The 22,886-nt window shown below is 61.7% G+C and overlaps 2 protein-coding genes across 6 annotated transcripts; both read right to left on the bottom strand.

The window, feature by feature from the left end:
- Positions 1-1,958: 1,958 nt before the first annotated feature.
- On the bottom strand, positions 1,959-6,035 carry NDUFS8 (NADH:ubiquinone oxidoreductase core subunit S8). 3 transcript variants are annotated; one of them, XM_037135391.2, is made up of 7 exons: positions 5,959-6,035; positions 4,831-4,888; positions 4,692-4,742; positions 4,090-4,179; positions 3,823-3,995; positions 2,228-2,356; positions 1,959-2,141 (listed from the first exon to the last, which is right to left on the bottom strand). In XM_037135391.2, exons 2-7 carry the CDS (start codon positions 4,886-4,888, stop codon positions 2,010-2,012), a joined length of 633 nt encoding a protein of 210 aa, XP_036991286.2. In that variant the 5' UTR covers positions 5,959-6,035; the 3' UTR covers positions 1,959-2,009. The 3 variants fall into 3 exon arrangements, with proteins under 3 accessions (XP_036991286.2, XP_036991288.2, XP_036991287.2); XM_037135393.2 differs by lacking the exon at positions 5,959-6,035 and adding an exon at positions 5,752-5,842; XM_037135392.2 differs by lacking the exon at positions 5,959-6,035 and adding an exon at positions 5,628-5,719.
- A 1,339-nt stretch (positions 6,036-7,374) lies between these two features.
- On the bottom strand, positions 7,375-22,852 carry ALDH3B1 (aldehyde dehydrogenase 3 family member B1). 3 transcript variants are annotated; one of them, XM_037135384.2, is made up of 11 exons: positions 22,837-22,852; positions 18,792-18,851; positions 17,063-17,225; positions 13,826-13,936; positions 13,576-13,696; positions 13,193-13,278; positions 12,701-12,782; positions 11,609-11,995; positions 10,848-11,014; positions 8,986-9,085; positions 7,375-8,026 (listed from the first exon to the last, which is right to left on the bottom strand). In XM_037135384.2, the coding sequence occupies exons 3-11, from the start codon at positions 17,222-17,224 to the stop codon at positions 7,842-7,844; spliced, it is 1,401 nt and encodes a 466-aa protein (XP_036991279.2). In that variant the 5' UTR covers position 17,225; positions 18,792-18,851; positions 22,837-22,852; the 3' UTR covers positions 7,375-7,841. The 3 variants fall into 3 exon arrangements, with proteins under 3 accessions (XP_036991279.2, XP_036991278.2, XP_036991277.2); XM_037135383.2 differs by lacking the exon at positions 22,837-22,852 and adding an exon at positions 21,400-21,478; XM_037135382.2 differs by lacking the exons at positions 18,792-18,851; positions 22,837-22,852 and adding an exon at positions 21,400-21,476.
- Between the last annotated feature and the right edge of the window lie 34 nt (positions 22,853-22,886).

Below are 22,886 nucleotides of genomic sequence, written 5' to 3'. Positions count from 1 at the left end.
GTTCAGTGGGCCTGTGGCTGATCAGACGCCAACACAGGCAGACCTGGAGTCCAGAATCCACGTAGGGCCCAAGCCCAGCACACTCCCCACCTTCCGGACTTCTTCCTTCCTACGTGAGGCCCCATTACAGCCGGTCCTTACACCTTCCTTCTTCTGACCACCCAGGATAGGGCCTGGCAGGGCTCGTGCTCTGCACCCTTGGGTGAGTGGCTGCCCCTCTCCTGCCTCTTTCCTCAATGGCAGCAGGGCACGGAGGGGCAGCCGCGGTGTTTCTGTCTGGACCTCCACCCCGAAGCTGCTGGCAATGATCCACGCATAGCCGTCACTCCACTGGCTGTCACTCCCAGTGTCCTCGCTCTGATCTAGCTCCCGGGGGTGCATCATGTCCCAGCAGCCCTGAACTGGGGCCCATGGCCATCCAGCTGCCCGCACTTTAGACAAGCCAGGACCATACCCACTGGGGATGGGAGGGACCAGGGCCCCTCAGCTCCGGTGCTCCTTGAACCCCACACTGCCTGGCATGGCCTCTGAGGGGTGGGGGAGGTGAGCAAATGGAACCCCAGAATAGGGACTGGAAACCGAGTCATAGCCAAGGTCGGCATTCAGGAAAAGTGGGGGACATGTTCTGGAATGACACAGGGCTGCTTCCTGAGGGGACCTTCAACACAACCAGATGAGCACCAGTGTGGGGAAGAGGGGCAGATAGATCGACGCCGCTGGTGCAGGGGACACAGTGCCGACGCAGAAGATGACTATCAGGGGAAAGTCACATCAGGGGCTGCATACAGGCTGACCCATTTAATTGTTTCCACGTCTACTCATCCGGGCCCCACGCCAATTCTCTCTAAGGCTGGCTGTCTGGGAAAAGTGGTGAGAAGCAATTTGGGGTTTCTGCGCCTGCCTCGCACCACTTCCTAGTTTTGTAGGGGCCCCGCCCCAAGGGCTGGCAGACACTTCCTGGCTCCGGGCTTCCCTTCTGTGCCCTGGACATGCCCCCAGACCTTAGCCAGGGGTGGGGTCCAGCCCGGCCCAGGTGTTAGCAGTGACCTGGGACGGGGCTGCCTGGGAACACTGGGGAAAGGCTGGGTCTCTCTGCTGCAGGCCTCACCAGAGCCTCGACCGTGCCAACACGCATGTCCCTGAGCAGAGACGGCACCTGGAGAATTTCCCGTGCTCACTGGGCCTGAGTGTTTTATAAAAAGTACATTTGGGAACGTTGGAGAACAGGACTGGGCGCTCTCAGACCAGAGTTAGTGTCTTCACAGGCGAGCAAGTCACCTGACCTCTCTGGGCCAGTCTCCCTGCTGCCGAGAACACACCGAGACCCTGCCAGTGCTCAGCCCGGACTCCATGGGGGCTGGCTGGGCCACTGCTCTGCACTGGGCTCCCGTGGGACCCCAGGAGGAGCCACACTATGTGGCTGCAATCACAAAGCAGGAGTCTTCAGAAGCCAGCGGCCTGGTCTGGGGAACTTGGGGGGAAAAGGGGATGTAGCTTGAGGCCAGGCCAGGCCAGCTCAGAGGCAGCAGGGCCTGTGTCACCGTCTCGTGACCATCACCCTCGGAGCGGGATTCCCCCAGACTTCAACGAGGATGACCTGGCCGCTGAGTTTCTGTCCACTGAGATACCTACCTTCGGCCTGAGGCCTGGGAGGGTCTATGTCCCTAGGGTCTCAGTGGGGAGCTCTCGGGAGAGGGCAGGCCCAGGACCCAGCCTGTGAGCACCCAGGATTAGGGGACCGCCAGACTGGAACTGTCAGGCGGCCTCCTGACCCCTGGGGGAAATGTCTAGAAAGATGTGTGGGCTGCAGCCGGCCCCAAAGAGGGCCTGCCGGGTCCCAGGGCCCCACAGGAAGGCTGGGCTGGCCCTGGGCCCACTGAGGGACCTGGAGGAACGCACAGGCCACAGTCTGGCCGTGGCCATCCGGGTCGGACAGCAGATTCACAACAGAAACCACGGGAAGGTCAGAGCTGCTTTATTGGGCCACGGGGCCGCGAGCCGGCTGGGCGTCACCGGTACAGGTAGTCGGCCTGGATGTTGGCGGCGATCTCAGCCTCCCACTTGTCCCCGTTGTTCAGCAGCTTCTCCTTGTTGTACAGCAGCTCCTCGTGTGTCTCCGTGGAGAACTCAAAGTTGGGGCCCTGCGGGTGGGGGATGCAGGCAAGACCATGTCAGACACCTCCTGGGAGCCTCTGCCCCGCCCTCCCCCAGCCCAGGGTGCGCTCACCTCAACAATGGCATCCACCGGGCAGGCCTCCTGGCAGAAGCCACAATAGATGCACTTGGTCATGTCGATGTCGTAGCGGGTGGTCCGGCGGCTGCCATCGGCCCTCGGCTCAGCCTCAATGGTGATGGCCTGGCGAGTGGCACGGGGTGCCAGCTCAGCCCTCATGGCTCATCCCACCCCCAAGTCTGCGCATGCCCACCCGCTCTGGGGGATCATCCCCGGGGCGACACAGAGCAGACCCCGTCACGACTTTTGACCCAGCTCCAGCCTTTCGGACTCCTCTCCCAACAGGCTGCCCGTCACGTCTGTCTCACCAGCCTCTTAGCCTTTCCCCTAGGTGACATTTTCCCCGTGCACATGTCATCTCGAGAACGCACGTCCCACAGGCTGCCACCTGCTTTGTCTGCGGCAGCGCCTGGAGCCCTAGGGAGGCCCGGCCTGGAGGAGGTGTTCGTGCCACACACCCTCCCACTTACGTCTTGTTTTCCCCATTCGATGGACCAGAGAACGGGCTCAGAAAGCCAAGGGGCTTCCCAAAGCCACGCAGTAAGCGAGGGGCAGAGCGCAGCAGACTTGAAGGCAGCCGGTCCTCAACTCCAAGTTTCTGGGTGCGGCCTTGTGCCGGCTGGGGAAACCGGTGGCCTGCGGCCTCCCACAGCTGGGAGGACCCTCAAAGCACTGCAACAAAGGCCCTCACAGGCCTACTGCTCACAGTAGGGTCTCGGGGGGAGCCTCATCTCTGTGCCTCAGTTCCCTCATCTATAAAAATGGGGGTGACAATCTCTACTTCCCAGAGTTGTAGCCAATGAGCCATGAGCCTGGTCCCTGGACGGCCCTCGCCGCCTGGGCACTGTCACTGTTATCCCTGCTGGGGGCTGTCCTCAGCGCTCCAGGTTGGAGGCCGGCTGGAGACATCAAGGCCCCGGACTGCGGCCTGGGAATGGTCCAGGAGGCGAGCTAGGACTCAGAAAGGCACCATCCTGAGTCATGAAGCCGTGGCCCTGGAGCAGCCACAGGCAGAGGGACAGGGGTTCACTGCCTGCTTGGGCCCCTGCCGGGCACACCCGGGTCTGCTCACCACAGCTATGTCTGTGTCTCCACAAGGACCAGCCCCAACCTCGGGTAGCCCGTGAGGGAGCCTCCGACAGAGGCAAACTCACGGGAGAGTGACTGGGGACGGTGAGGGCCTCGGCTGCGGTGCGTGTGCTTGGGTCTGGCCCCCTGACAGGCGCACAGGCAGAGCTCCTGAAACTGCTGCTACACGTGGCAAAAAAGGGAGACCCTCAGGTGCCACCCTGTGGCTCACAGGCCTGTGTGACACATCCCTGAGCAGACCCTCAGGGGCAGGACCTGCTTCTGTCACTCGGTCTGCTGAGAGTCAACAGCTGACCCCAATGACTCACTGACTGTGAGCTGGTCCCAGCAACAGGGGGAATTGGCTCCAGGAAGGAATGGGAATTTCCTGGAGACTCGCACCCAGCTCGGGGCCAGAGTGCGGGCCCAAAGCTGCCCTGCTTCCCTCTGGGCAACAGGATTCACGCTCCTTCTCCCGGTGGCAGGGGCCGGGTGGCGGTCTGTCAGGGCCAGGGGCTCACCTGGGCGGGGCAGACAGCCTCACAAAGCTTGCAGGCGATGCAGCGCTCCTCTCCGGACGGGTAACGGCGCAGCGCGTGTTCCCCACGGAAGCGTGGGCTCAGTGGGCCCTTCTCAAATGGGTAGTTTATGGTGGCTGGCTCCCGGAACAGGTAGCTCAGGGTCATGCCCAGTCCTGTGGGCAGTGTGAGCATGGTGGCTGGGGCCTCTCACCCTTGACCATCAGTGCACCCCCCCTCAGTCCATCTGACCCTTCCCAAAAGGCCCACCTCGAATGAGCTCAGTCCACATCAGGGTTTGAGCCGCCCGGTCAGTCACCGACTTCATGTCCATCGAGGGCTCTTGCAAGTTCACATACTCTGCAGGGGAGGCAAGCAGGAAAGCTGGGGCAGGGGGTCTCACAGTCTTACCTTCCCCCAGGAATGCAGCTCAGGGAGATGAGGCCCTACCCTGTGGGCAGGTGCAATGGCTAGGAGCCTAACCCAGGGGGTTGTTCATTCAACAGACCTTCCCAAACTGGGCCTCTGGCCCTGAGCAGTCCTCACTCACTTCTCCCTGTGCCCCTGTGGCTGTCTGAGCCCAGGGGTTGAGGGGTATGGAAGGGGACTTGGGTGTGGGGCCCTGGGGATGGGCTCGGGCACCCCGGGCCCGCCTCCGCACACGAGGGAGCTCTGTGAGTACACTGTGTAGCCACAGGGGAGGCCCCACCCCCGAGACAGCAGACTCTTGTTCCCCTCCATGAATCAATTCAATTTTGATCGTCATCCTCATTTTATAGAGTGGAAAATGAGGCACGGAGAGGGGGAAGACCCTGGCCACTGGCAAGACCGTGATCAGGAAAGCCCGAGGCTCCGGACACCCAGGGACTCACTGTAGGTGGCCACTGCTGCGCTGCTGTGCAGGCTCCGGGCACCAGGACGCCCTGCAAGGAAAGAGGTTACGCTGTGCAGCTGTGACCTCAGGCCGGGACACTGGGTCCCCGCACCCAGGGAAGGTTCCCTTGGTCCTACCTGCACGTACCGCCTGGGCCAGAGCCCGAAGCAGTGCCGGTGTAGGCAGGCAGCGCATCTGTGGGCATAAAAAGGGAGGGAGGTGTGGTGGGTCCCAGACCTGGCCCCCTAGGAACTCTGGCTCTGAAGGAGCCCTGACCCTTAACTTCAGGGCTACTGTGTCATCTTGTGTCCTACTTAACCCCATTCCTGCCAGAGGCACAAATGGCCTTCCTGTCCCCAGGGGTGGTACCTCCCAGCCCTCCAACCCGACTTGACCCAGCTTGCAATACACCCCAAGTTCTATCTATATCCCTTTAAGAAATCTTTAACATCTATGCCCCCTCCCTCCCCCACCAGTGCTCCTGCCTCCCATGTCTCCTTCCTGTTCGTCCTCCCAAATCGGACCCAAAGCACACTGCAGCGGCCACCAGTCTGGACTGTGAGCACACTGCACCAAGGCACTGTGCTAGGGGCCACATGCACTGTCATTTTGTCCTAAGGAGGACGCCGTGAGAGAGGCACAGGGGAGAAGCTAAAGCTTGTTTGTATAGAGGAACTTGTCCAAAGTCACATGCTAGGAGGCTGGGACCAGAACTTCCAGGCCTCCCCTGCTGGAAACCTTCTACAGCTTAAATAACCCTCAAGATCGAATTCCTTTCCCCGGCATCGAGGCCATTCTGGAACTCTCTCAGGCTGCTTGTTTACCTTGGGCAGGTGAGGACGCCTGACCTGTTTTCTCATCTACGGAATGGGGAGTCATGAGAACGAAGGGCATTCCTACATGTCAAGGGGTTAGCCCGGAGACGCGCATTTACCCGAAGTTCCAGAGTGCCCCTCCCGTGACCTGTGACCTCTAAAAGGTCTATTTCTTCTGACCACTGACTTCAGTGCCAGGGGCCCAAAGCAGCTCCTTCCACGACCTTCCCCATGACCTCTGACCTCAAGGGCTCAGGCAGCGCAGGCGCCTTGAGGATGCCGGTGTCCCCGTCCGTCCGCAGCACGCTCAAGGACACCGGGAGCACGGGTCCTGAGCGGGCAGAGATGAGGCGCGGGCGCAGGGCCAGCACGACCAACAGGGACACCATACTCGCTCCCGAAGCCGCGCTGCCCAGGCCCTGCCTCAGCAGCCGAGCGCGGAACACCCACCTTGAACGGTCGGGGCTCCTTCCACAGCGGAGCTGCGTGTCCGCCAGGAGGCGGAGCCTATCGCTTGGGACGCTGCGATTGGTCCTGGCGGTTTCGCTTTGACCGCGTCGACTCTTCATGGTGTAAACTGATTGGCTCATGCCAACTAAAGAAGGGGTTGAAACGTCTTTCTGCATCTCCGATTGGTTAGGGAAGAGCAGGCGTTTGAAGTTGTGTAGAGCGCCCTCACCTTGGATTGGAGAGGCCTATAAACAAGGGCTCCGCGACACAGAGGCGGGACACCCGGGGCGTGGTTTCGGAAGTGGTTCCGGGGCGGCCTCCTCGCGGCGTTTGTGCTCGAGTTGAGAATCTCCCCAGGCATTTATTCTGTGCCGGAGCCGTGCCTTTTTCACGCTAACCCTCCACGCAGGTGGCTTCATTTAATCCTCACAGCAGCCCTGCGTGGAGGACAGATTATTCTGGTTTTTACCGGTGAGGAAGCTGAGACACGGCCTTGTTTAGTTAACTTTGCCTGAGCCGCACCTGGATCTTTATAACTCGGGAGCCCCGGCCCTCATCAGCCACCAAATCTGTGATCCTCTCAGTGAACTGCGTGGCAGGGGGACACCGGAGGCTGCAGACATACATAGAGAAGTCCCGTCAGGCCTCCTGCACGTGTGTACGTGCGGGGGTGGGGGGGCGACTGGAATGGGAAGTGGTCAGGGAAGGCTTCGGAGGAGGTGATGTTGAAGCAGAATGCGGGAAGGAGTTGAGCAGGACAATAGCAGAGATCCTCTGCATGCGGAGACCTTCCCGAAAAGGACACGTCACATGCATTAGAGGAGGACAAGAACAAGCCAAGTGTGTGGGCACAGGGCCGTGGCAGAACTTCCCAAGGACCGTTACGGGTCCTGATGTGTGGGCGGTGGGGAGCCGCTGCAGGGTTTCAGGCCAAGAGGTGGCACAGTCCGGGAAGCTGTGGGAGGGTCGGTGCCTAGCCTTGGGAGAGGGCGAATTATGGATGGCTCTGAACGGAGGGTTAACTTAACGTGTGGATCAGGGCAGGTTGTGTGGTGCCATGGAATCATTGGGATTACTGAGAGGTGACACTAGGGAGATGAAAGGTGGCGTTGAGCAGGAGGCTGGTGAGTGGGGCTTTGTGACTGAGCGTATGAAGGAAAGCTGAGTTCCATGGCATCAGCGTCCCGGAGGATGAGCAGGACAGGGAATAGGATGAGTCTGGTGTGGGACATGATGTGGGTAAAGCGCCCAGGGCTGGCCACCTGGGGGACAGGAGTGTGTTCAGAGCTCCCAAGAAACCTAAGCTGAAGGGAAGGGAGATCCTGCTGCAGGCATCTCAACCTGACCTGCAAAGAGGCAGGGAGAGAGGAGGGAAACAGCCTCACCCCACTCAAAGGAGGAGACAGGATGTCTGGAGCTTGGGGTCAGCGACTCATGTTTATTAAGCTCCTAAACTTGATCTCACAACCATCTCAGAGATGCAGGTTAGTCATCTCCACTGCGGAGACGGGAACAGCTCAGGACAGGGACAGCCTGGGTCACAACAGGTCCACCATGTGGCCTGGACCCGATGTCGGCCCCTTCTGCTGCCCTTTCCACAGGAAGGGGGTGGTGCAGAGGTGCCCACGTCTGCCCAGAACAGGTGGCTCGTGGAGGTTTTGCACACTCCTTTACCTTAGCCCATCCTAGTTAGAGGACAGCTGCAGGCCGGAAGAGGGACACCCGAGAATGAGAAGGACAAGCACTGGGCTGGGTCATGGCCTTGCACGTCTTTCCTTCTTGTGCCCAGGACCCTAGGTTGAGTCTCCACCAGCCACAAGTGACAGCGTAGGACTCGGACGTGAGCTGGAAGGGACTCTTGATGCCTGGTGCTGGAGGCGGGCTCAGAGCAGGGTGCAGCTGCGGGTCTCCATGGCCGCCAGCAGCATCCTCAGGTTGCGCATTGAGTAGGGTGGGTAGCGGATGGAGTAAATCTTCTCCATCCCAGGGTGGCGCAGCAGGCAGGCGCGGTGGTGGGAGAAAGTGTCGAAGGAGAACTTGCCATGGTAGCTGCCCATGCCGCTGGCACCTGCAGTGGCAGAGAACACGGTAGTCAGGCCCTCATTGGCCAGCTGAGGAGACATCAGACAGATGTGGGTTCTGTCAGTCACACAGTGCGACCTACTTCATCCCTCCGAGCCTCGGTTTCCCAGTCTGTAAAGTGGGCTGTCTCATCCTGACAGACTGGGTAAGGGACTTAGCCCTGAGCCTGGTAGCAGCTCAATAAACCTTGGGGATACCAGGTACCATGTGAGGTGTTAAAGCAAGACAGGTAGACTGGTCAAGAATGTGGATTCTAGAGGGACTGCATGGGATTGCATCTCAGCTCTAAACTAGCTGTGTCACCTTGGGCAGGTGACTTTGCTTTGGTGTCCCCCATGCCATAGGGTGAGAATGGCCCCTCCCTCCTAGAGTTGTGGGGGCTGGGTGAGTGTTGAGACCCATGGACACAGTAAGTGCTGTGTTGCAAATCCTCAGCATCTACGTTGGAAGGTGGTCAAGGACGAGGCAGCTTCTGCACTGAGGAGTCTGGGGGCGGGGATCCAGCCTGGTGGAGTTGCAGGTAATCAGGGAGGGCTTCCTGGAGTAAGCCCTGAGGGATGTGGATTTGACCAGATGAAGAGGCGGGTCTGGACAAGAGGGACCCAGACTTAGACAAAACTCAGAGATCCTTGAAGGTGCCTGACCCATGGCTTGTTAGGACCTGGTAGAGCTCAGTGTGGCTGGGGTGGCAGACAGGGATGCTGGGAGGGGAGGCCAGATCAAGAAGTGCTGGCCTCCAGGAGCTGCAAGGCAGGGGCCCAGCCTGATCATGGCCTCATGGGAGCTCTGGGGGGTTTCACTGGGAGTAGGACACTCGGATTCAACTCCCAGACAGACTCCACCCACATGTCAACGCAGAGGCAGGTCTGGAAGATTCTGTCCAGACTTCAGAGGGGAGCAGAATGTAGTGGCTGCAATGCCATCGCAGGCTCTGCTGGCACCTACCCACTCCTCCAAATGGCAGGCTGGCGAGGGTCAGGTGCATGAAGCCGTCATTCCCGCAGAAGCCCCCACTGCTGGTCTGGTGCAGCACCTGCTTGACCACCTGGGAAGAAGCAGCTGAGTGGCTGGGCAGCAGGAAGCCAGCCTGCTGGCCCCGGGGAGGGGCTGAGCCCACCCATGTGAGCTGAAGGGGGTGGTGGGACTCGTAGAGGGCACTGAATAGCGGCCTGCCACCAGCTTCAGGTCAGGACACATTCCTGAGCATCTGCTCTCGTGCGCAGGGTGCTGGGGACAGACTGTGGCCTGAAGGGAAGGTGGAAAGGCGGCGTTTGCCTGGGGACATGAAGCCTGCAGGGGAGGTGTCCCGGGAGAGGGGTGTGATGTGTCTGCTGAGTCTAAAGGGGCCAGGGGTCATTCAGGCAGAGATGGGAGGGGCCCCCAGGCAGAGTGCAGGGCAGGTGGGGTGGCCGAGGGACAGGGAAGCAGGGTTGGGGCGGGGCTGTGTGATGTGCGGCACAGGGAGGTTGGATGTGATCCCCTGGTCAGATCGGTGCTTTAGAAACATGGACTTGGCCTTTGCTTGACTTTGTGAAGACCTTTTCTCTTCTATCCATAGGTTTACTTGAAGAATGAAAAGAATGAACTGACATTAAGTTGTCATTATATTTAGTTACAACGCATGACCCTCTGATGGCCCTCGGGTCAAGGCTTATCTGATGGTGGGCCGAGTGGTGCCCCAGCTGTGGGCTCAGAGGTCACTTGCAACCAGCACTCACAGCCACAGCAGATGGAGCGGGAGCACCAGTGCTTCCAGGGACCCAAGAACAAGTCACCTGGGCTGAGACAAGTCTTAGGTGTCACTCTCTCCAGGGACCAGGGCTGGGCAGTGAGAGCAGCCATTATGCCAGGTGACTCCCGTTCCAAAATCCCTGTGTTGCACTTTCTAAAGCGAACGTAATCCAGATAAACCAGGGCTCCTGGAGGAAGGGCTGGGTGCAGAAAATGCAGCAGGAGCCGAAGGCATCTTGTAGACCCAGAGAGAGAAGGGAGGGATGAAAAACCGGACAGGCAGGTCTTGGACCCAGAAGCTCCCCAGTCAGTCTGGGCCCAGAGCAGCCGTGACAGCTAAATGCTGCTGCGGGACCCTGGCCAGGCCCCTGGGGCAGGAAGAACTGGCGAAATCGGAACTGAGTCTAGAGCACAGTTACCAGTGATACGCCAGTGTCCGCGTCCCAGTTCTGACTGGCGTGTGGGCCCTTGACTACGGGGACGGGGTGTGGTGTCTGCGGTCCCTGAGCTGCCTCTGGTACTTCTGTAAATCTTGTTCTCCCAAAATAAAGAGTTTGTTTCAAAAAATATTGTGTGGTCTGGGAGGGAGCTCATGAGAGCTGGGTGAGGCAAGGAGGTATGTCCTGAACTGGGGACACCTGCCCTTGAGGCTCCAGGCTGCCCCTAGGGAGTGGAGCAGAGAAGGGGGCTGGAGGCAAGGGGCCAGGGGTGGGGTCAGGGCTCGTGCCTGGCTGAGGGTTCTGGTCACCCACCCTCCCTGTCCCACCCCACGTGCGTACCTTCCGTGAGCCAGACACTGAAAGGGGGCACTGCAGCCAACAGGCTGAGACGGAGACAGGGCAGATGCTAGATGCTAGAGAAGGTCCCAGGAGCTGCCTGCTGAGCACCCAGGCAAGGGTGGCCAGGAGCACAGGGGAGGGTGGTGGCTGCTCCCAGGAGAGATGACAGAGGCAGAGCCAAGAATTGCCGCCATCCAGGATCTCCCGGGGCAGCCCAGAGGGGCCAGTCCCTTGGTTCACGGCCAGCACCTGGCCCCACCTCTGTCCAGCCTCTGCGCAGGCCTGCCCGAGCCCCACCTGTTGGCTGTTGGAGAAGGCGTACAGGGCCAGGGGCTTCTCCCGGTGGTTGATGAAGTCGATGGCCTCGGCCAGGCTCCTCACGTTCACAATGGGCAGGATGGGCCCGAAGATCTCCTCCTGCATCACCGGCTCCGTCTCCTGCACGTCCACCAGCACCGTGGGGGCTGCTGGGCACAGGGCATGGCTCAGCCCCAGACCCGGGGCTCCAGGCGTAGCGAGGTTCTAGGGAAGAGTCTCCCCACGGCTGACCGGGAACCAGGGCCCAGAGGACCCCCAGCCTTGGTCTTACAGTCACGGGGGTGACTGGACCTCAGACCCCTGGAGCCCAAGGTCCCGGGTCCCAGCCTGTTGGAGTGACAGTGTCACTTTACACAGAGATGTGTGGCCCAGAGGCCTGGAGCTGCTTTGTAACAGCAGCCTGGCAGGTGCTGGGGACAGGAATTGTGGGCCCACGGGACCTGGGTCACACCGTGGAGCAGTGGATGGCGGGAGGGAAGCTGGGAGTCTGAGCACTGGGGCGCTCTGGGATGCTGGGGCCCAGCTCAGGGAAGCCCGGCCTTGGAGTCATGGGGTCACAGGCTCGGACCACGGTGACCCGTGGCATCAGTGCTATGGAATTGTGGCACCAGGGCCATGGTCCCAGCTGGACTCCAGCAGTGGGGCCATGGGAACCTCAGGGCCCATCTGGGCCCAGCTGTGGCCTCCAGTGTGGAAGGGCCTTAGCCAGGGGGTCCCGTGGCCAGGAGAGCGGGACTCACCGATGTAGCGGTCACTTCCGTCACTCTGGCCCCCGATGGCCACACGGCCACAGCCCAGCAGGCCCTGGAGCCTCTGGAAATGCTTGTCACTGATGATGCGGCCCAGGTCCGGGGAGCTCCTGGGGTCCTCGCCATAGAACCGGGTGATGGCGCTCTGCAGGGCGGGCACCAGCCGCTCCTGCATTTCGGGGCTGCAGAGGACGTAGTCGGGGGCCACGCAGGTCTGGCCACAGTTGAAGTAGCGGAAGAAGGCCACGCGGTTGGCCACGGTCTGGGGGTCGCAGTCATCATCCACGTAGCAGGGGTTCTTGCCCCCCAGCTCCAGCGTGATGGGCGTCAGGTGCTTGGCGGCCGCAGCCATGACGATCTTGCCCACCCGAGGGCTCCCTGGGGATGAGGGGAAAACCAGAGTGATTTCATTCACCTGGGCCAGGTGGGGTGGCCTTGGCCTGGGACCCCTTTAGGGGGGTTCACTTCCTGTCTCATGACTGGGGGCTGAGTCGGGGGCGGGGCCTCGCCAGGCCCTCCCTTGCCAGGACCTGCACCAGCAGGACCTGCAGCAGGACCGGCTGCCCACTTCCTGCCTCTGGTGCCCGGCTGCCCCTGCGGGCGACTTATGCTGCCCAGAGCCTCTCGCCACCTGTCCCGCTTCTCTAGAACCTTCAGCGACCCCGTCACCTGAGGCTGAGGCTCAGACGTTTGGGTCTCCTCTCCGACCTCTCCTGGCAGCCCTGCCCCTGCCACCCCGCCACCTCCGCTGCCCGGCTTGTCCCCACCTCCCCTCTGGGTGCATCTGGATTTCACAGTTCACTCCTCTGCGCAGCCTCCCCTGACCTAAAGCCCCCCTACCCTGAGACCTGGAGACCCCTGCCCTCACCTGGCCTGGGGTCTGTGCGGGTAACCCTGGCCTTTCCCCCCGGCTCCCTCTGTCCAGGAGCTGAAAACCCAGTTACTTCTCTGCCCTTGGCAACTCCTGCTCCCTCCCGTGGTCCTGGCTGCTCCTGCCCCTGTGGACATCTCCGTGTCTGTGAGGACTTGGGACACACTCCCACCCTGCACACCGCCCACCCCCACACGCAGCGGGCCCCTTGCCTGTGAAGAAGATGTAGTCGAACTTGTGCTCCAGCAGCTGCCCCGTCTCCTCGGGCCCGCCCGGCACCACGGCAAAGCAGCTCTGCACGGAGGGACAGGGGGCTCTGCCAGGGATCCCGGCGTGGGGAGCCCCGCGGGAGGCCTGCCTGCCTGCCAGGGACGGCTCCCCCCAGACTGGCCTACTCCGGGCTGCCACGGCTCTGGGTGGTCTGGGTGGGGGTGAAGTGGGGCGCAGGGGTTAAGGTCTGGCAGGGTTGGTGGGAGGGTCGAGGCCAAGGCTGGAGGAGCAGGGCCCACCAGAAGACAGAGAGAGACCCCAGGAGACAGGCTCCTCAGGCAGGGCTGTGGCCCCACCCATCTGTTTTACTAGGAGGGAAATGAAGTCTGGGCAGGGGCGGCGACGTGGCCGTGGCCATGCCACCCACGGGAGGCAGGGGTGAGGTTAGGACTCGGGTCCCACCCAGTCCTGGGGGCCCACCTGCATCTGCCTACCTGGTCCAGGTACCGGGGCAGCACCTCCACCAGGACCTTCCCGGTGTTCTGGCTGATCTCAGAGGGCTTCAGCACGACGCAGTTCCCTGCAGGGCAGGCAGAGCAGGTCAGGGCTAGGGCTTGGGGCGGGGTGGCCACTCCCGGCCTCCATTCACCTCTCACACCTGCAGCGCAGGTGCTGGCCTCACTCTACCTTCAGGTGAAGAATCTGGCTCAGAGAGGTGACATGAAGTCTCCCCAAGGTCACACAGCCTGGGGATGGTGAGCCAGATGTGAGCCCAACTTCCTCAGCCACCTGAGGCCAGCAGCCCACTCCTCCCGGGCTCTGATGGCTCGTGCGCACACGGGAGAGGACAGGCGGAAGGTGGAGGTTTGGCTCTTACCTGCAGCGAGGGCTCCCACCAAGGGCACCAGGATCAAGTTCACAGGGTAGTTCCAGGGGGCGATGATGAGCACCAGGCCGAAGGGCTCCTTGTGGATGAAGGCAGAGTCCAGCTGTGTGGCCTGTGCAGAAAGGGGGTGCAGCATGGTTAGTGGTGAGCCCCTCGGCACCACCCTCCACCCCAAAGGATGTCCAGTGGGGAAACCCCCACCCTGAAGCCCACCTGCCTGACCCACCCCAGGCCCTCTCACCAGGTTCTTGGCTGCATTCTCGTCCTTCATCCAGGCCTGCAGGTTCCTGAGCGCCAAGTTGATCTCCGCCTGGCTGATGCTGAACTCGGACAATTCTGACTCAAAGGTCCCCTGCAGGGGAGGGGCGGGGACAGGGCATGGCCCCGGGACCAGGGTCAGCGGGTGGCTGGAGTCCCGGACAGGGCACAGCCTCCTCCAGGCGAGGCCTGCTCTTACTCTCCCATTCACCCAACCCGTCCACGTTCAACGAGCGCGTACAGTGCACAGGTGCTGTTCTCGAGCCAGGGATGCAGCAGTGGCCGGAACAGAGAGAAAGCCTGTCCCATGGACAGTCAATGTGGTCACGGGGACACTGTCTACTACACTGGGAGGAGACAATGCAATGGAAAGAGTGCTGGAGTGTGTGTGTGTGCAAATGCTTGAGTGAGTGCTGTGTATTCGAGTCGAGTGCGTGTATGTATGTGTGTTTGCTCCATTTTCTGCACGAGGGCCAGCACCGGCCTCTGGGATGAGGCTGCAACTGAGCAGTAAAGAAAGGGAGCCCAGGAACATCCGGAGGCAGAACGTTCTAGGCAGAGGGCAGAGCATGTGCAAAGGCCCTGAGGCGGGCCCAGGCTCGCTGTGTCCCTGACTGGCCAGGAGTAGGGTGGCCGAGGCGATGGGGCCGGGCAGCCGGGCTGAGGATGTCAGAGTAGGGACAGGAGCAAACTTAGGTTTTAACAGGGTTGTCTGTGTCCCCCACTGTGGCCTGCTCTGTGGATATCAGTCTGCGAGGGACACTGGGGACAGGCATCCTGAGGTAAGTGCCGTCAGTTCCCACCACCCGGGGGCCAGGCATCACTGTCAGGTTTCCAGGGCAGGAGGGAGGAGGCGGCTGTCCTCGGGACGTTGTCCCGATCCCTGTCTCCAAGTGCCTGTCCCACCCCTACCAGGGAGGAGAGACCCAGCCCATAGGCCTCAGGCAGCGTGAGGCCCATGGTCAGGGACACCAGAGCCCAGCTGTCCTGAAGCCTGAGACTTGGCTGTCACAAGCTCTCCCCTGCTAGAGGGCAGGGCAACAGTCCAAGGGGTGCCAGGGGGGTTTTGAGGGTGAACCAAAGCCCAGAGATGGGGATGCTCTGTTCAGGGTCACTCAGCAAGCCAGTGCAAGGCCAGGGCCACAGCCAAGCCCCGAGGAGAAGGGCACTGGGACCTTGGGGGGCAAGAAGCCACACCCGCCCTCGCTGCTGGGAAGTGAAGCCTGGTTAAGCGTGCTTTCTGACACTTGTGTGCGCAGCCCACGCCTCTGCCCCCCGAGCTGCGGGGCCTGACCACCGTACCCGGCAGGTCGCCTATGGGCTGGTTTAAGGTACAGTCTACACCCCGCCGAACTCTGGGATTCGGGAAGAGCAGGCTGCTTTGAGTCGGGCCGTGTGCCCTCTCTGAGCTTCCTGCAGGGCTGACTACCCTCCCTGGAGCCCTGCTGGGTTTCAAGGAGAGGGAGGGTTCCTGCAGAACAGGGCAGGCATGTGCCACACACTGGAAAGGATGGGGACAGAGCTCACAAGTTGAAGGGAGGAACCCGGGTGGCTTTTCTGGGCTGCTGCACCCTTTGTGGGGCCCGGCTCCTGGAGCCGTGAGGAGCTGGGAAGGAAACCTGAGCCAGAGGGAGGAAAGGGACCAGATAGGCAGTTGGCGCAGGTGTCCGGGGGAAGGGCAGCTGGGCCAGCAGGCGGATGGTGGCAGAGGCGCTGCAGGGGTTCCTGTCCCCCGACCAGGCCCAGTGAGCGGGACACTCCCCACAGGGAGGCAAAGCCTGCCCCTGGGGTTGCGGAGAGCAGAGGAGAATTTGGTCGGGAGCCCTGGTTTCATAAATGGGGCAGTGGATGATTCCAGAAAAGGCCGACGAGGGGCCCCGGTGTCGCCTGGCTGCAGCAGAGGTAAAGAGAAGGTTTGGGGACACAGAGAAAAGGAGCAGGGGTTACCAGAAGGCCCTATCCTCAGGACAAGGCTTTGTGGCCAGCCTCTGCTATCCCTGTGGAATGGGGACGCACCCCACTCGTGACTCTGGACCCTACTAGGCTCCAAATCTGTGAGTACCGCAGGGACAGGGCGGGCGCCTGGCTGGCTGCTGTGAATAGGGTAGGTCCTAAGGAGGCTGCCGAGGGACCCTGGCCCTGCCAATGACCTCAGTGGAGCCTGCTGGCCCCCTGGAAAAGTGGGGGGGGGGGGGCGGGGCGCATGTGGGCTGGCTGACCCTTGAGGGTGTAAACAGCAAGCAGCAAGGGGTGGACCCCAGAGGTCAATGCAGGGTCTCATGTGGGACCTCGGGAGGCCCCAGGCCCTGCTGGGGACATACTCGAGGTTTAGGACTCAGACAAGCTCAGCACAAACCAATGTGGCCCTGCTGTCAGATGGGGGCTGGCCAGCAGCCAGCATGCACTGCGGGCTCATCCCAGGTGTTAAAGGATCAAAGCAGCTGGTCAGTGCCTTGCCAAGGGCCCCCTGACAAAGAGCCACTGGCTCTGGGGTGCCAGGTGGTAAGGGGCCAATGGGATGCAAGGAGTGGGTCTGGGAACCCCGGCCTGTGGAACATGCCCAGGGGATCCCCAGGGGTAGCTGAGCAGGCGGGCCCTGTGAGCTGGGGAGGGAGAGCCACCTGTGAAAATGCGTGCGTATTGGGGCCTCCCCGTGGCTGCCGCCGGGGTTGGGAGCAGCCGAAGGCCTCCCGTCTGCGAGGCTCATCTTCGGGGGAGCTCTGCCTCCGCCCTTCCAGCCGTGCAGGCCTCCGTGCTGCCCCTCAAGCTCGCACACCAAGCTCCTCCTGCCCCAGGGCCTTTGCCACTTCCCTCGGGATCCACGTGGCTCCTTCCCCTCCTCCGTACGTCTCTGCTCAGAGAAACCTTCCCTGACCGCAGTGTGAAGCGGCACCTGGACCCTGGCGCTCTCGTGCCCCTTTCTACCGTCCACACACCACGTGATTATTGATTTACTGTCACGTTTTGTCAAGGTCGGCTGGCTGCACACCGGATTTTGTTTTAGTCTCTGTTGCATCCCCAAATCCCAGAACAGTACTTGGCACCTAGTAGGTGCTCAGCAAGTAGTTGAGTGGATGAAGAAATGGAGGAATGCGGTAGAGTAGGTTATGGCACAGGGAAGGGGTGGAGGGGGATGGATTTTCAGTTCCACTTCAGGGAGGAGGCAGCTGTCCCCACGTCCCTGTCCCAGCCTGCCCACCCGCCTCCCGCCACCCCGCACCTTGTGCAGGTCCTGCACCAGCGCCTCCTGCAGAAGCTGCTTGTTCTCCTGCAGGAAGCGGCCCAGGCCCTTGAGCTGGGCCTCCCGGAACTCCGCCGGCCGCGTCCGCCCCGTGCGGAAGGATTCCCGCAGCCGCCGCAGCGTGTCCTCGAAGGGGTCCATCCTGCATCGGGGACAGTGGGAGTGTGGGCCAGGGCTCCCCACCTTCTCGGGCACCCGCTGCAGCCCTGCCTGCGCCATGTAGGCTCACACGCTCCCTCCCTGGGTCTCACGCGTAGTCCCAGAGGGCCGGGCCTCGCCCAGTCTAAACGCACACAGCACAAGCCGACAGCCCCCCATAACCAGCGGGTGGAGAGCCCCGGACCCTGAGCACTGGTGTGGGTTTGGGGACAGCTACTCCATAGCTCCTAAGGGTGGGCAGGTAGCCAGGAACCAAACAGAAATTAGCCCCGGGCCGCGGCCGCCACCTTGTCTGGTGTTCCACCCAGACATAGGGCGCCTGCACCCCACCAAGCCTGGAATAGTGAGGGGGAGTCTGATAAGGATGGGGACAGTCCACCAACCACCACCGTGGCCACCAGTTGGGATGTTCCAGATACCAAATCCTCTTTCTCCCCACCCCCAGCCTGGCGGCCGCCCAGAGGGCTGGGTGACAGGGGCAGTGGCCCCTCCCCCGGCTCCCCGGCCCCCCAGCTGGAGGGAAAGACTCCAGCCTCCCGGATGTCCTGCTGCCCACCCTGGCCTGGGAGGGAGGAGCAGGGGACGGCGGGGATGGGGATAAAGGGGCGGTCCTGCCTCCTCGCTGTCAGCAGCCGGGGTACGCAGATGGGGTGGGGGCCCCAACATTCCCCCAGCCCCCTACCTGTTTACTTGAAACTCAACAGAGGAGCACTCTGACACATTCGCTCCTTCGTCTGCGGCCAAGGACCCGTGGGGACCCTTTCCTCCTGCCCTTTCTGACTTCCTCCCTTTCAGCTTGCCTGATGCCTCCTGCAGGCAGCCCACCCTGGTTACCCCCTCGCGCACACTCTCACAGTGGCCCCTGGGCTCTGCTCCCCACCCCGCCGGGCCATGGCACAGTAAGTACCTCGTTTTATCCCACCCACCTCCCTTGACCCTCCCTCACTCCCCCCTCCCACCAGACTGGGGTGCAGACCCTCATGGTCTGCTTGCCTCATCATGGGGGTCTGGGTACCCCAGCCTCCTCATCCTTTGGGGGACAGTGACAGCACCCCCAGCTGGCTCGGTGCTCACCAAGGACGAGCACGGTTCTGAGCCCAGGGCTGGGCCTCAGTGTGTCCACAGCCCCCAGCTCTTGTTAAGTGGCTACTGTCACCACGGCCCTCGGTTTTCTGGAAAGTTCTATGGCCCTGAGAGCCGAGCCTGCTGCAGCCAACAGAATGGCGTGGCCCAGCCGTCACTCTGTGCTGAGAGCCCAGCTGAAGCCCTGGGATGTCCCCCTGGTGTGACTGGGGCCACACTGACCCCACAGCCCTCCTGCTCTGGTTGGGAGACGCTGGGCAGTGGCCGTGGGCACCATGTTTCCTAGAGAGGGTGGCAGTGTGGCAGAAGAGTGACATTTACAGAGTCCCTCTCGGCCCCAGGCTTGACCCCTCTACTGGGCGGGGGAAGCCCTGGCCGGACCAAGACCCAGGGGCAAGAAGCCCATCACCATCTGGGCTCATCTCGGCTCTGCCCCTATTGACCTGAGCTCGGGTGAGTCGCTCACCTGCTCGCTGCCTCGCTTTCCTTGTCTGTGACTGGTGGTGACAGAGTGCTTGCCGTTGTCCTGAGGATTAAAGGACGCGATGCCACACAGAGCATTTGCGTTTGTGCTTGTGGTGTCCAGGAAACGTGGGCCAAGGCCTCGTCACACAGCGCCCTGCGGTCTGCATCCCCCCCCCCCTCTCACTCACAGGCACACCCACCTCGCCCCGTCTCCTGCCTCCCCAGGGCTCTTTTTACTTTCATCAGAGTCCTTGTCAAACCCACAAGAATGTGAGGCACGGCGTGCCTCTGAGCAAGGGGGTGGGGGAGGAGCTTTCTCCTGGCAACGCTTAGGCAGACTCACCCAACCTTTGCCCCTGCTGGTTGGTCACTCTGTATGGAAACCCCCCGAGGGCTTCCTGCTGGGGACCGGAGAGCTGGGCACAGCTCAGGCCAGCAGAGGAGCCAAGGCCACCTCTCACCTGGGATCTGGGTCATCTAGGGCCTGCGACCTCACAAAGGACCCATAAACGAGGGGGTCCCTGCATCAAACGGGGCTGGGGCCCTGAGCTCCTCCCTCCCCACCCCGGGCACGTCTGGGCTGCCCAGGTTCATAAGAAGAAAGTCAGCTCCAGTCACCTGTGCCTGTGGCGCCCATTTCACTACCGGGGTGGCCTGGACAGGGTGCTGCTGTTGTCCCCACCGGAGGAGACAGAGAGCAGGGAGCCTGCCCAAGGCCACCTGGCTTCTCTGCCCGAAAACTGAAAAACCAGAATCTACAGGAATTCAGGGGAACTCCACCCCCACCCCACACTCCAACCCCCCGCTGGAGGCGAGGCGGGAGCTTCAACCACCGTTCTAAGAGCACCTTCCCAGTGGGATGGGACCTGGGCTCGAACACTAGCAACTCCATTTATCAGTGAGGAGAGCTTGGGCCGGTGGCTTGGCCTCTCTGTGGTTTACCTTCCCCACCCGTGAAGTGGGGTCCGCACCTGGAGCCCCCGAGTGCTGCTGCCAGGAGGCAGCTGAGCCCTGCACGCTCTGTGCTGGTGTCTCTGAGCAATGGTGTCCCGTCGTGAGAGACACTCACCCAGGGAGGGGTGGGAAGACCCTGGGGTGGGAGCCTGTGGAGACCTGAGACCAGGGTGAGTGCCAGGGAGGCGAGGACATCAGCCAAGGTGGGGGCAGGAGCTGGGGAAGGTGACAGGGGTGAACATGGTGGTTTGAGGGCCCCAGGGAACCCCCCTCCGCTGCCAGAGATGGAGGTAACCTGCCTGCGGGGAGGGTCCAATCCTCTAGCGTCGCCAGTCTGATCTCTCCTCTGTGGCCCTAACCTGGATATCCACAAGGGGCCCTAAAGCTCTGGGCAGCTGCTCTGTCCCTTTCATGGGTGCCTTGGGCAGCTGGGGACCACCCTAAGCCCCACCCTCTGGAGAGGCTGTGCCAAGGCTTGCCCAAGACTCCCTGATGCCTGCAAAGCCCCTCTGACGGTCAGCTCCCCCGCACATTGGCTGGAGCCCCCTCCCGGGACCCTGGCAGTGTCCACGCCCAGGAACACGATCTGCCAGAGTCACTCACTGCAGACCCCCATCCCAGCCCCTGGCACATGGCCATGCCCAGAAAATGTGTGCTGCCACACGGATGCTTGGCCTCTGCCCTCTCCTGCCCAGGCATGGGGTACTCTCCCTCCTGGGGCCACGTGGTCCAGAGCTGGGACCCTGGGCTCCCTTCTAGAATGTACTAGGGAGGACACAAAAAACCCGGAATTCTTTTCTGGAGGGTGGGCCCTTGCAGTACAGGCTCCCCTGCCAGGTGAGTGTTTTAGGCACCCATCTGGGTCAGTGTGCCAGCTGGTGTTGTTGTGAGGGGCTGCATTCAGCTTCAGTGAAAAAAAAATTTTTTTTTGAAGATTCTTTCAATGCGTTTGCCCATTTCATGATGGGTACTTTACGAGCACACCTGCCCACACCATGCTGAGTATTCAGCAGTTTTTGACCAAAAACAGCCTGGCCCCCAAGCCCCGCCCTCCTCTTCACCTGATAGCTCCAAGTGACTTTTTCTTGTTTCCCCAGATGAAAAAAGCCCTCAAAGGGAAATGTTTTGTTGATGTGGAAGAGATGAAATAAAAAATAGTAGAAGCACTAAAAGGCATCAACATTGATGAATTCAAAAACTGTTGTGAGCAGTGGGAAAAGTGTCTCGGTACGTGTGTTGCGTTGAATGGAGAGGATTTTGAAGGTGACTGAAGTGTACACATGTAGGAATAAATACACAATTTTTAATAAATAAGTTCCGGGTTTTTCTGGGTCCCCCCTCAATATAACCCCAGGGAGAGGAAGGATGTCGGCCAGCTCCAAGAAAAAACGAGGGTGCCAGCTGTCAGCCTGGCCTCAGGGACCCCTGGGCCCCTCCCTCTCCCACCGCTTAGGTCTCATCAAAGGGAAGTCCTCCCCGCTTCCCCTTCCTCCCCAGGCAGGCGGATGAGCTCCGGGAGGACAAGGCCAGTCTGTATGTGGCCCGAGTGGCCCTGTCCGGCCAGGCAGCCAGCAGCCGGGAGTCCCAAACCAGCCCAGCAGCCAGGTCCCTGGCTTGCTCGCTGCTGTCCCCCCAGCCTCCCTAGGACACCGTACCTGAGGCTCTGCCAAGCTGCCCTTCCTCCTGGTGTCTCTGCTCCGCCGGCTGCCCTGCCCTGCTGTTGTGAAACATCCCAGGCTGGGCCAGCCTCTGGGGCGGGGCTGTCCTGGCCTGGTGCCCAGGCTGAGATTCGCTGCCACCTCGGGCAGTGTGTGGGAGAGGCCGTACAATGGCGTGTTTGGCTGTGCTGCAGGGCCCCAGAGCTAGACCTGGACCAAACAGACACTGTTCCCCTTAATATCCCTCAGAGACCACCCCCCCATCCAGGCCCAGGCCCTTCCCCGGTCAAGCACACATCTGGGACAGGTCGTGCCCCGGTGCCCGCATCCACCTTGGCCTGTGCTACGTGACTCCTCCGTGCCTGCCACGCACCCTCACGCCTCGCCACTGCCCAAGGCACACCCTGTATACGTGTCCCCTTAACAAACTCATGACGCTGTGCTACAGTTGTCAGCCTCTCCTTTGTCTCTCGGGCCCAGGAGATTTTACAGAGCCCTTGGAGCCTCTGTGTCCCCTCCTGCACCACAGACAGGGGGCCAGGCCCAGAGGCTGGTGGCCGGTGGGGGCCACACAGAGGCGTCCAGGGAGCTCTGAGCTGAGGGGTCCCCCGGAGGCCTGGTGACGGAGACCCAGGCCCAGCTGGAGAAGGAGAGGCTGTGGCCCTGGGAATTATGGTGTGGGGTGGGGCCCTGCCACCTGAACTAGCAAGGACAGCCCAGTCCTCACCCCGTGCCCAGCCCACCTGAGCCTAGTCTCCCATCTGCGCAAAGTAGAACGCAGACCCGGAGATGGCTGGGGTCCAGGAGCACAGCCTCGGGGCCCAGGCTCCCTGCGTGTGCATGTCGGTCAACCTCCCCTGGCACCCACTCACCGAGCCTGTCCCCTGCACCCCGACATCTTACAAGGAGGAACGGAGTCCCAGACAGGACGGGACTTGGCCACACAGGGCACGAGCGGCAGCGCTGGGACCCACACTGGAAGCTGGCTGCTGGGAGCAGGGGCTGCTTATGTTCCCAGATGCCCCTCCCACCTGCAGGGCAGAGCGCCGCCCTCTGCCCCTAGGGCAGCTGTCACGACGATGTGTCCCCATGGTAGTGCCTGTGCTCCTCAGGTGCCCGAGCTGGCTGTGCCAGGGGGCTGTCTCTGCCTTGCCCTGGCCCCCACCCCGGTCACACCTGTTGGAGGCAACACAAAGCGGGCGATTCCCAAGCAGCTGATGGTGTCAGACAGGCAGGTGATTGGGTTACAGGTGTGGGGGCAGGAGCATCTTCTGTGCCGTCGCCCATGCCTGCTACCCCAGGGCCACCACCGCTGGCCTATTGCCCCTTCCCCTGGGCGCCACGGGTCTGCCTAGGATGCTGGCCTGGGACCCCGGGCCACCTGGCCCTGAGAGAAGCTCCTCACCAGCCCCCTCCCTACTCCCCCGGGCCTACCTGGGAGGGCACGGGAGGTCTCCGGGCCCAAACCTGCTCTGGTACCCCTG

Source organism: Artibeus jamaicensis, unplaced genomic scaffold, assembly GCF_021234435.1.
Source record: "Artibeus jamaicensis isolate MK-2021 breed Jamaican fruit bat unplaced genomic scaffold, CSHL_Jam_final contig_3109, whole genome shotgun sequence".
NCBI lineage: Eukaryota > Metazoa > Chordata > Mammalia > Chiroptera > Phyllostomidae > Artibeus > Artibeus jamaicensis.
Note: the sequence above shows the minus strand (reverse complement) of the source record. Positions and strands in the feature narration are given on the sequence as shown.

Bases quoted from the DNA above. Each gene is read 5' to 3' on its own strand.
- NDUFS8 (XM_037135391.2), bottom strand. From the start codon at position 4,888: ATGCGCTGCCTGCCTACACCGGCACTGCTTCGGGCTCTGGCCCAGGCG. The intron at 4,180-4,691 runs GTGAGTCCCTGG...CCTCCCCTGCAG, and splicing joins CGCAGCAGTGGCCACCTACA to AGTATGTGAACTTGCAAGAG. The intron at 2,142-2,227 runs GTGAGCGCACCC...CCCCACCCGCAG, and splicing joins CGGTGGATGCCATTGTTGAG to GGCCCCAACTTTGAGTTCTC.
- ALDH3B1 (XM_037135384.2), bottom strand. From the start codon at position 17,224: ATGGACCCCTTCGAGGACACGCTGCGGCGGCTGCGGGAATCCTTCCGC. The intron at 13,697-13,825 runs GTGAGAGGGCCT...CTTTCTGCACAG, and splicing joins AGAATGCAGCCAAGAACCTG to GCCACACAGCTGGACTCTGC. The intron at 11,015-11,608 runs GTGAGTCCCGCT...TGTGCCCAGCAG, and splicing joins CGGAAGTGACCGCTACATCG to CCCCCACGGTGCTGGTGGAC.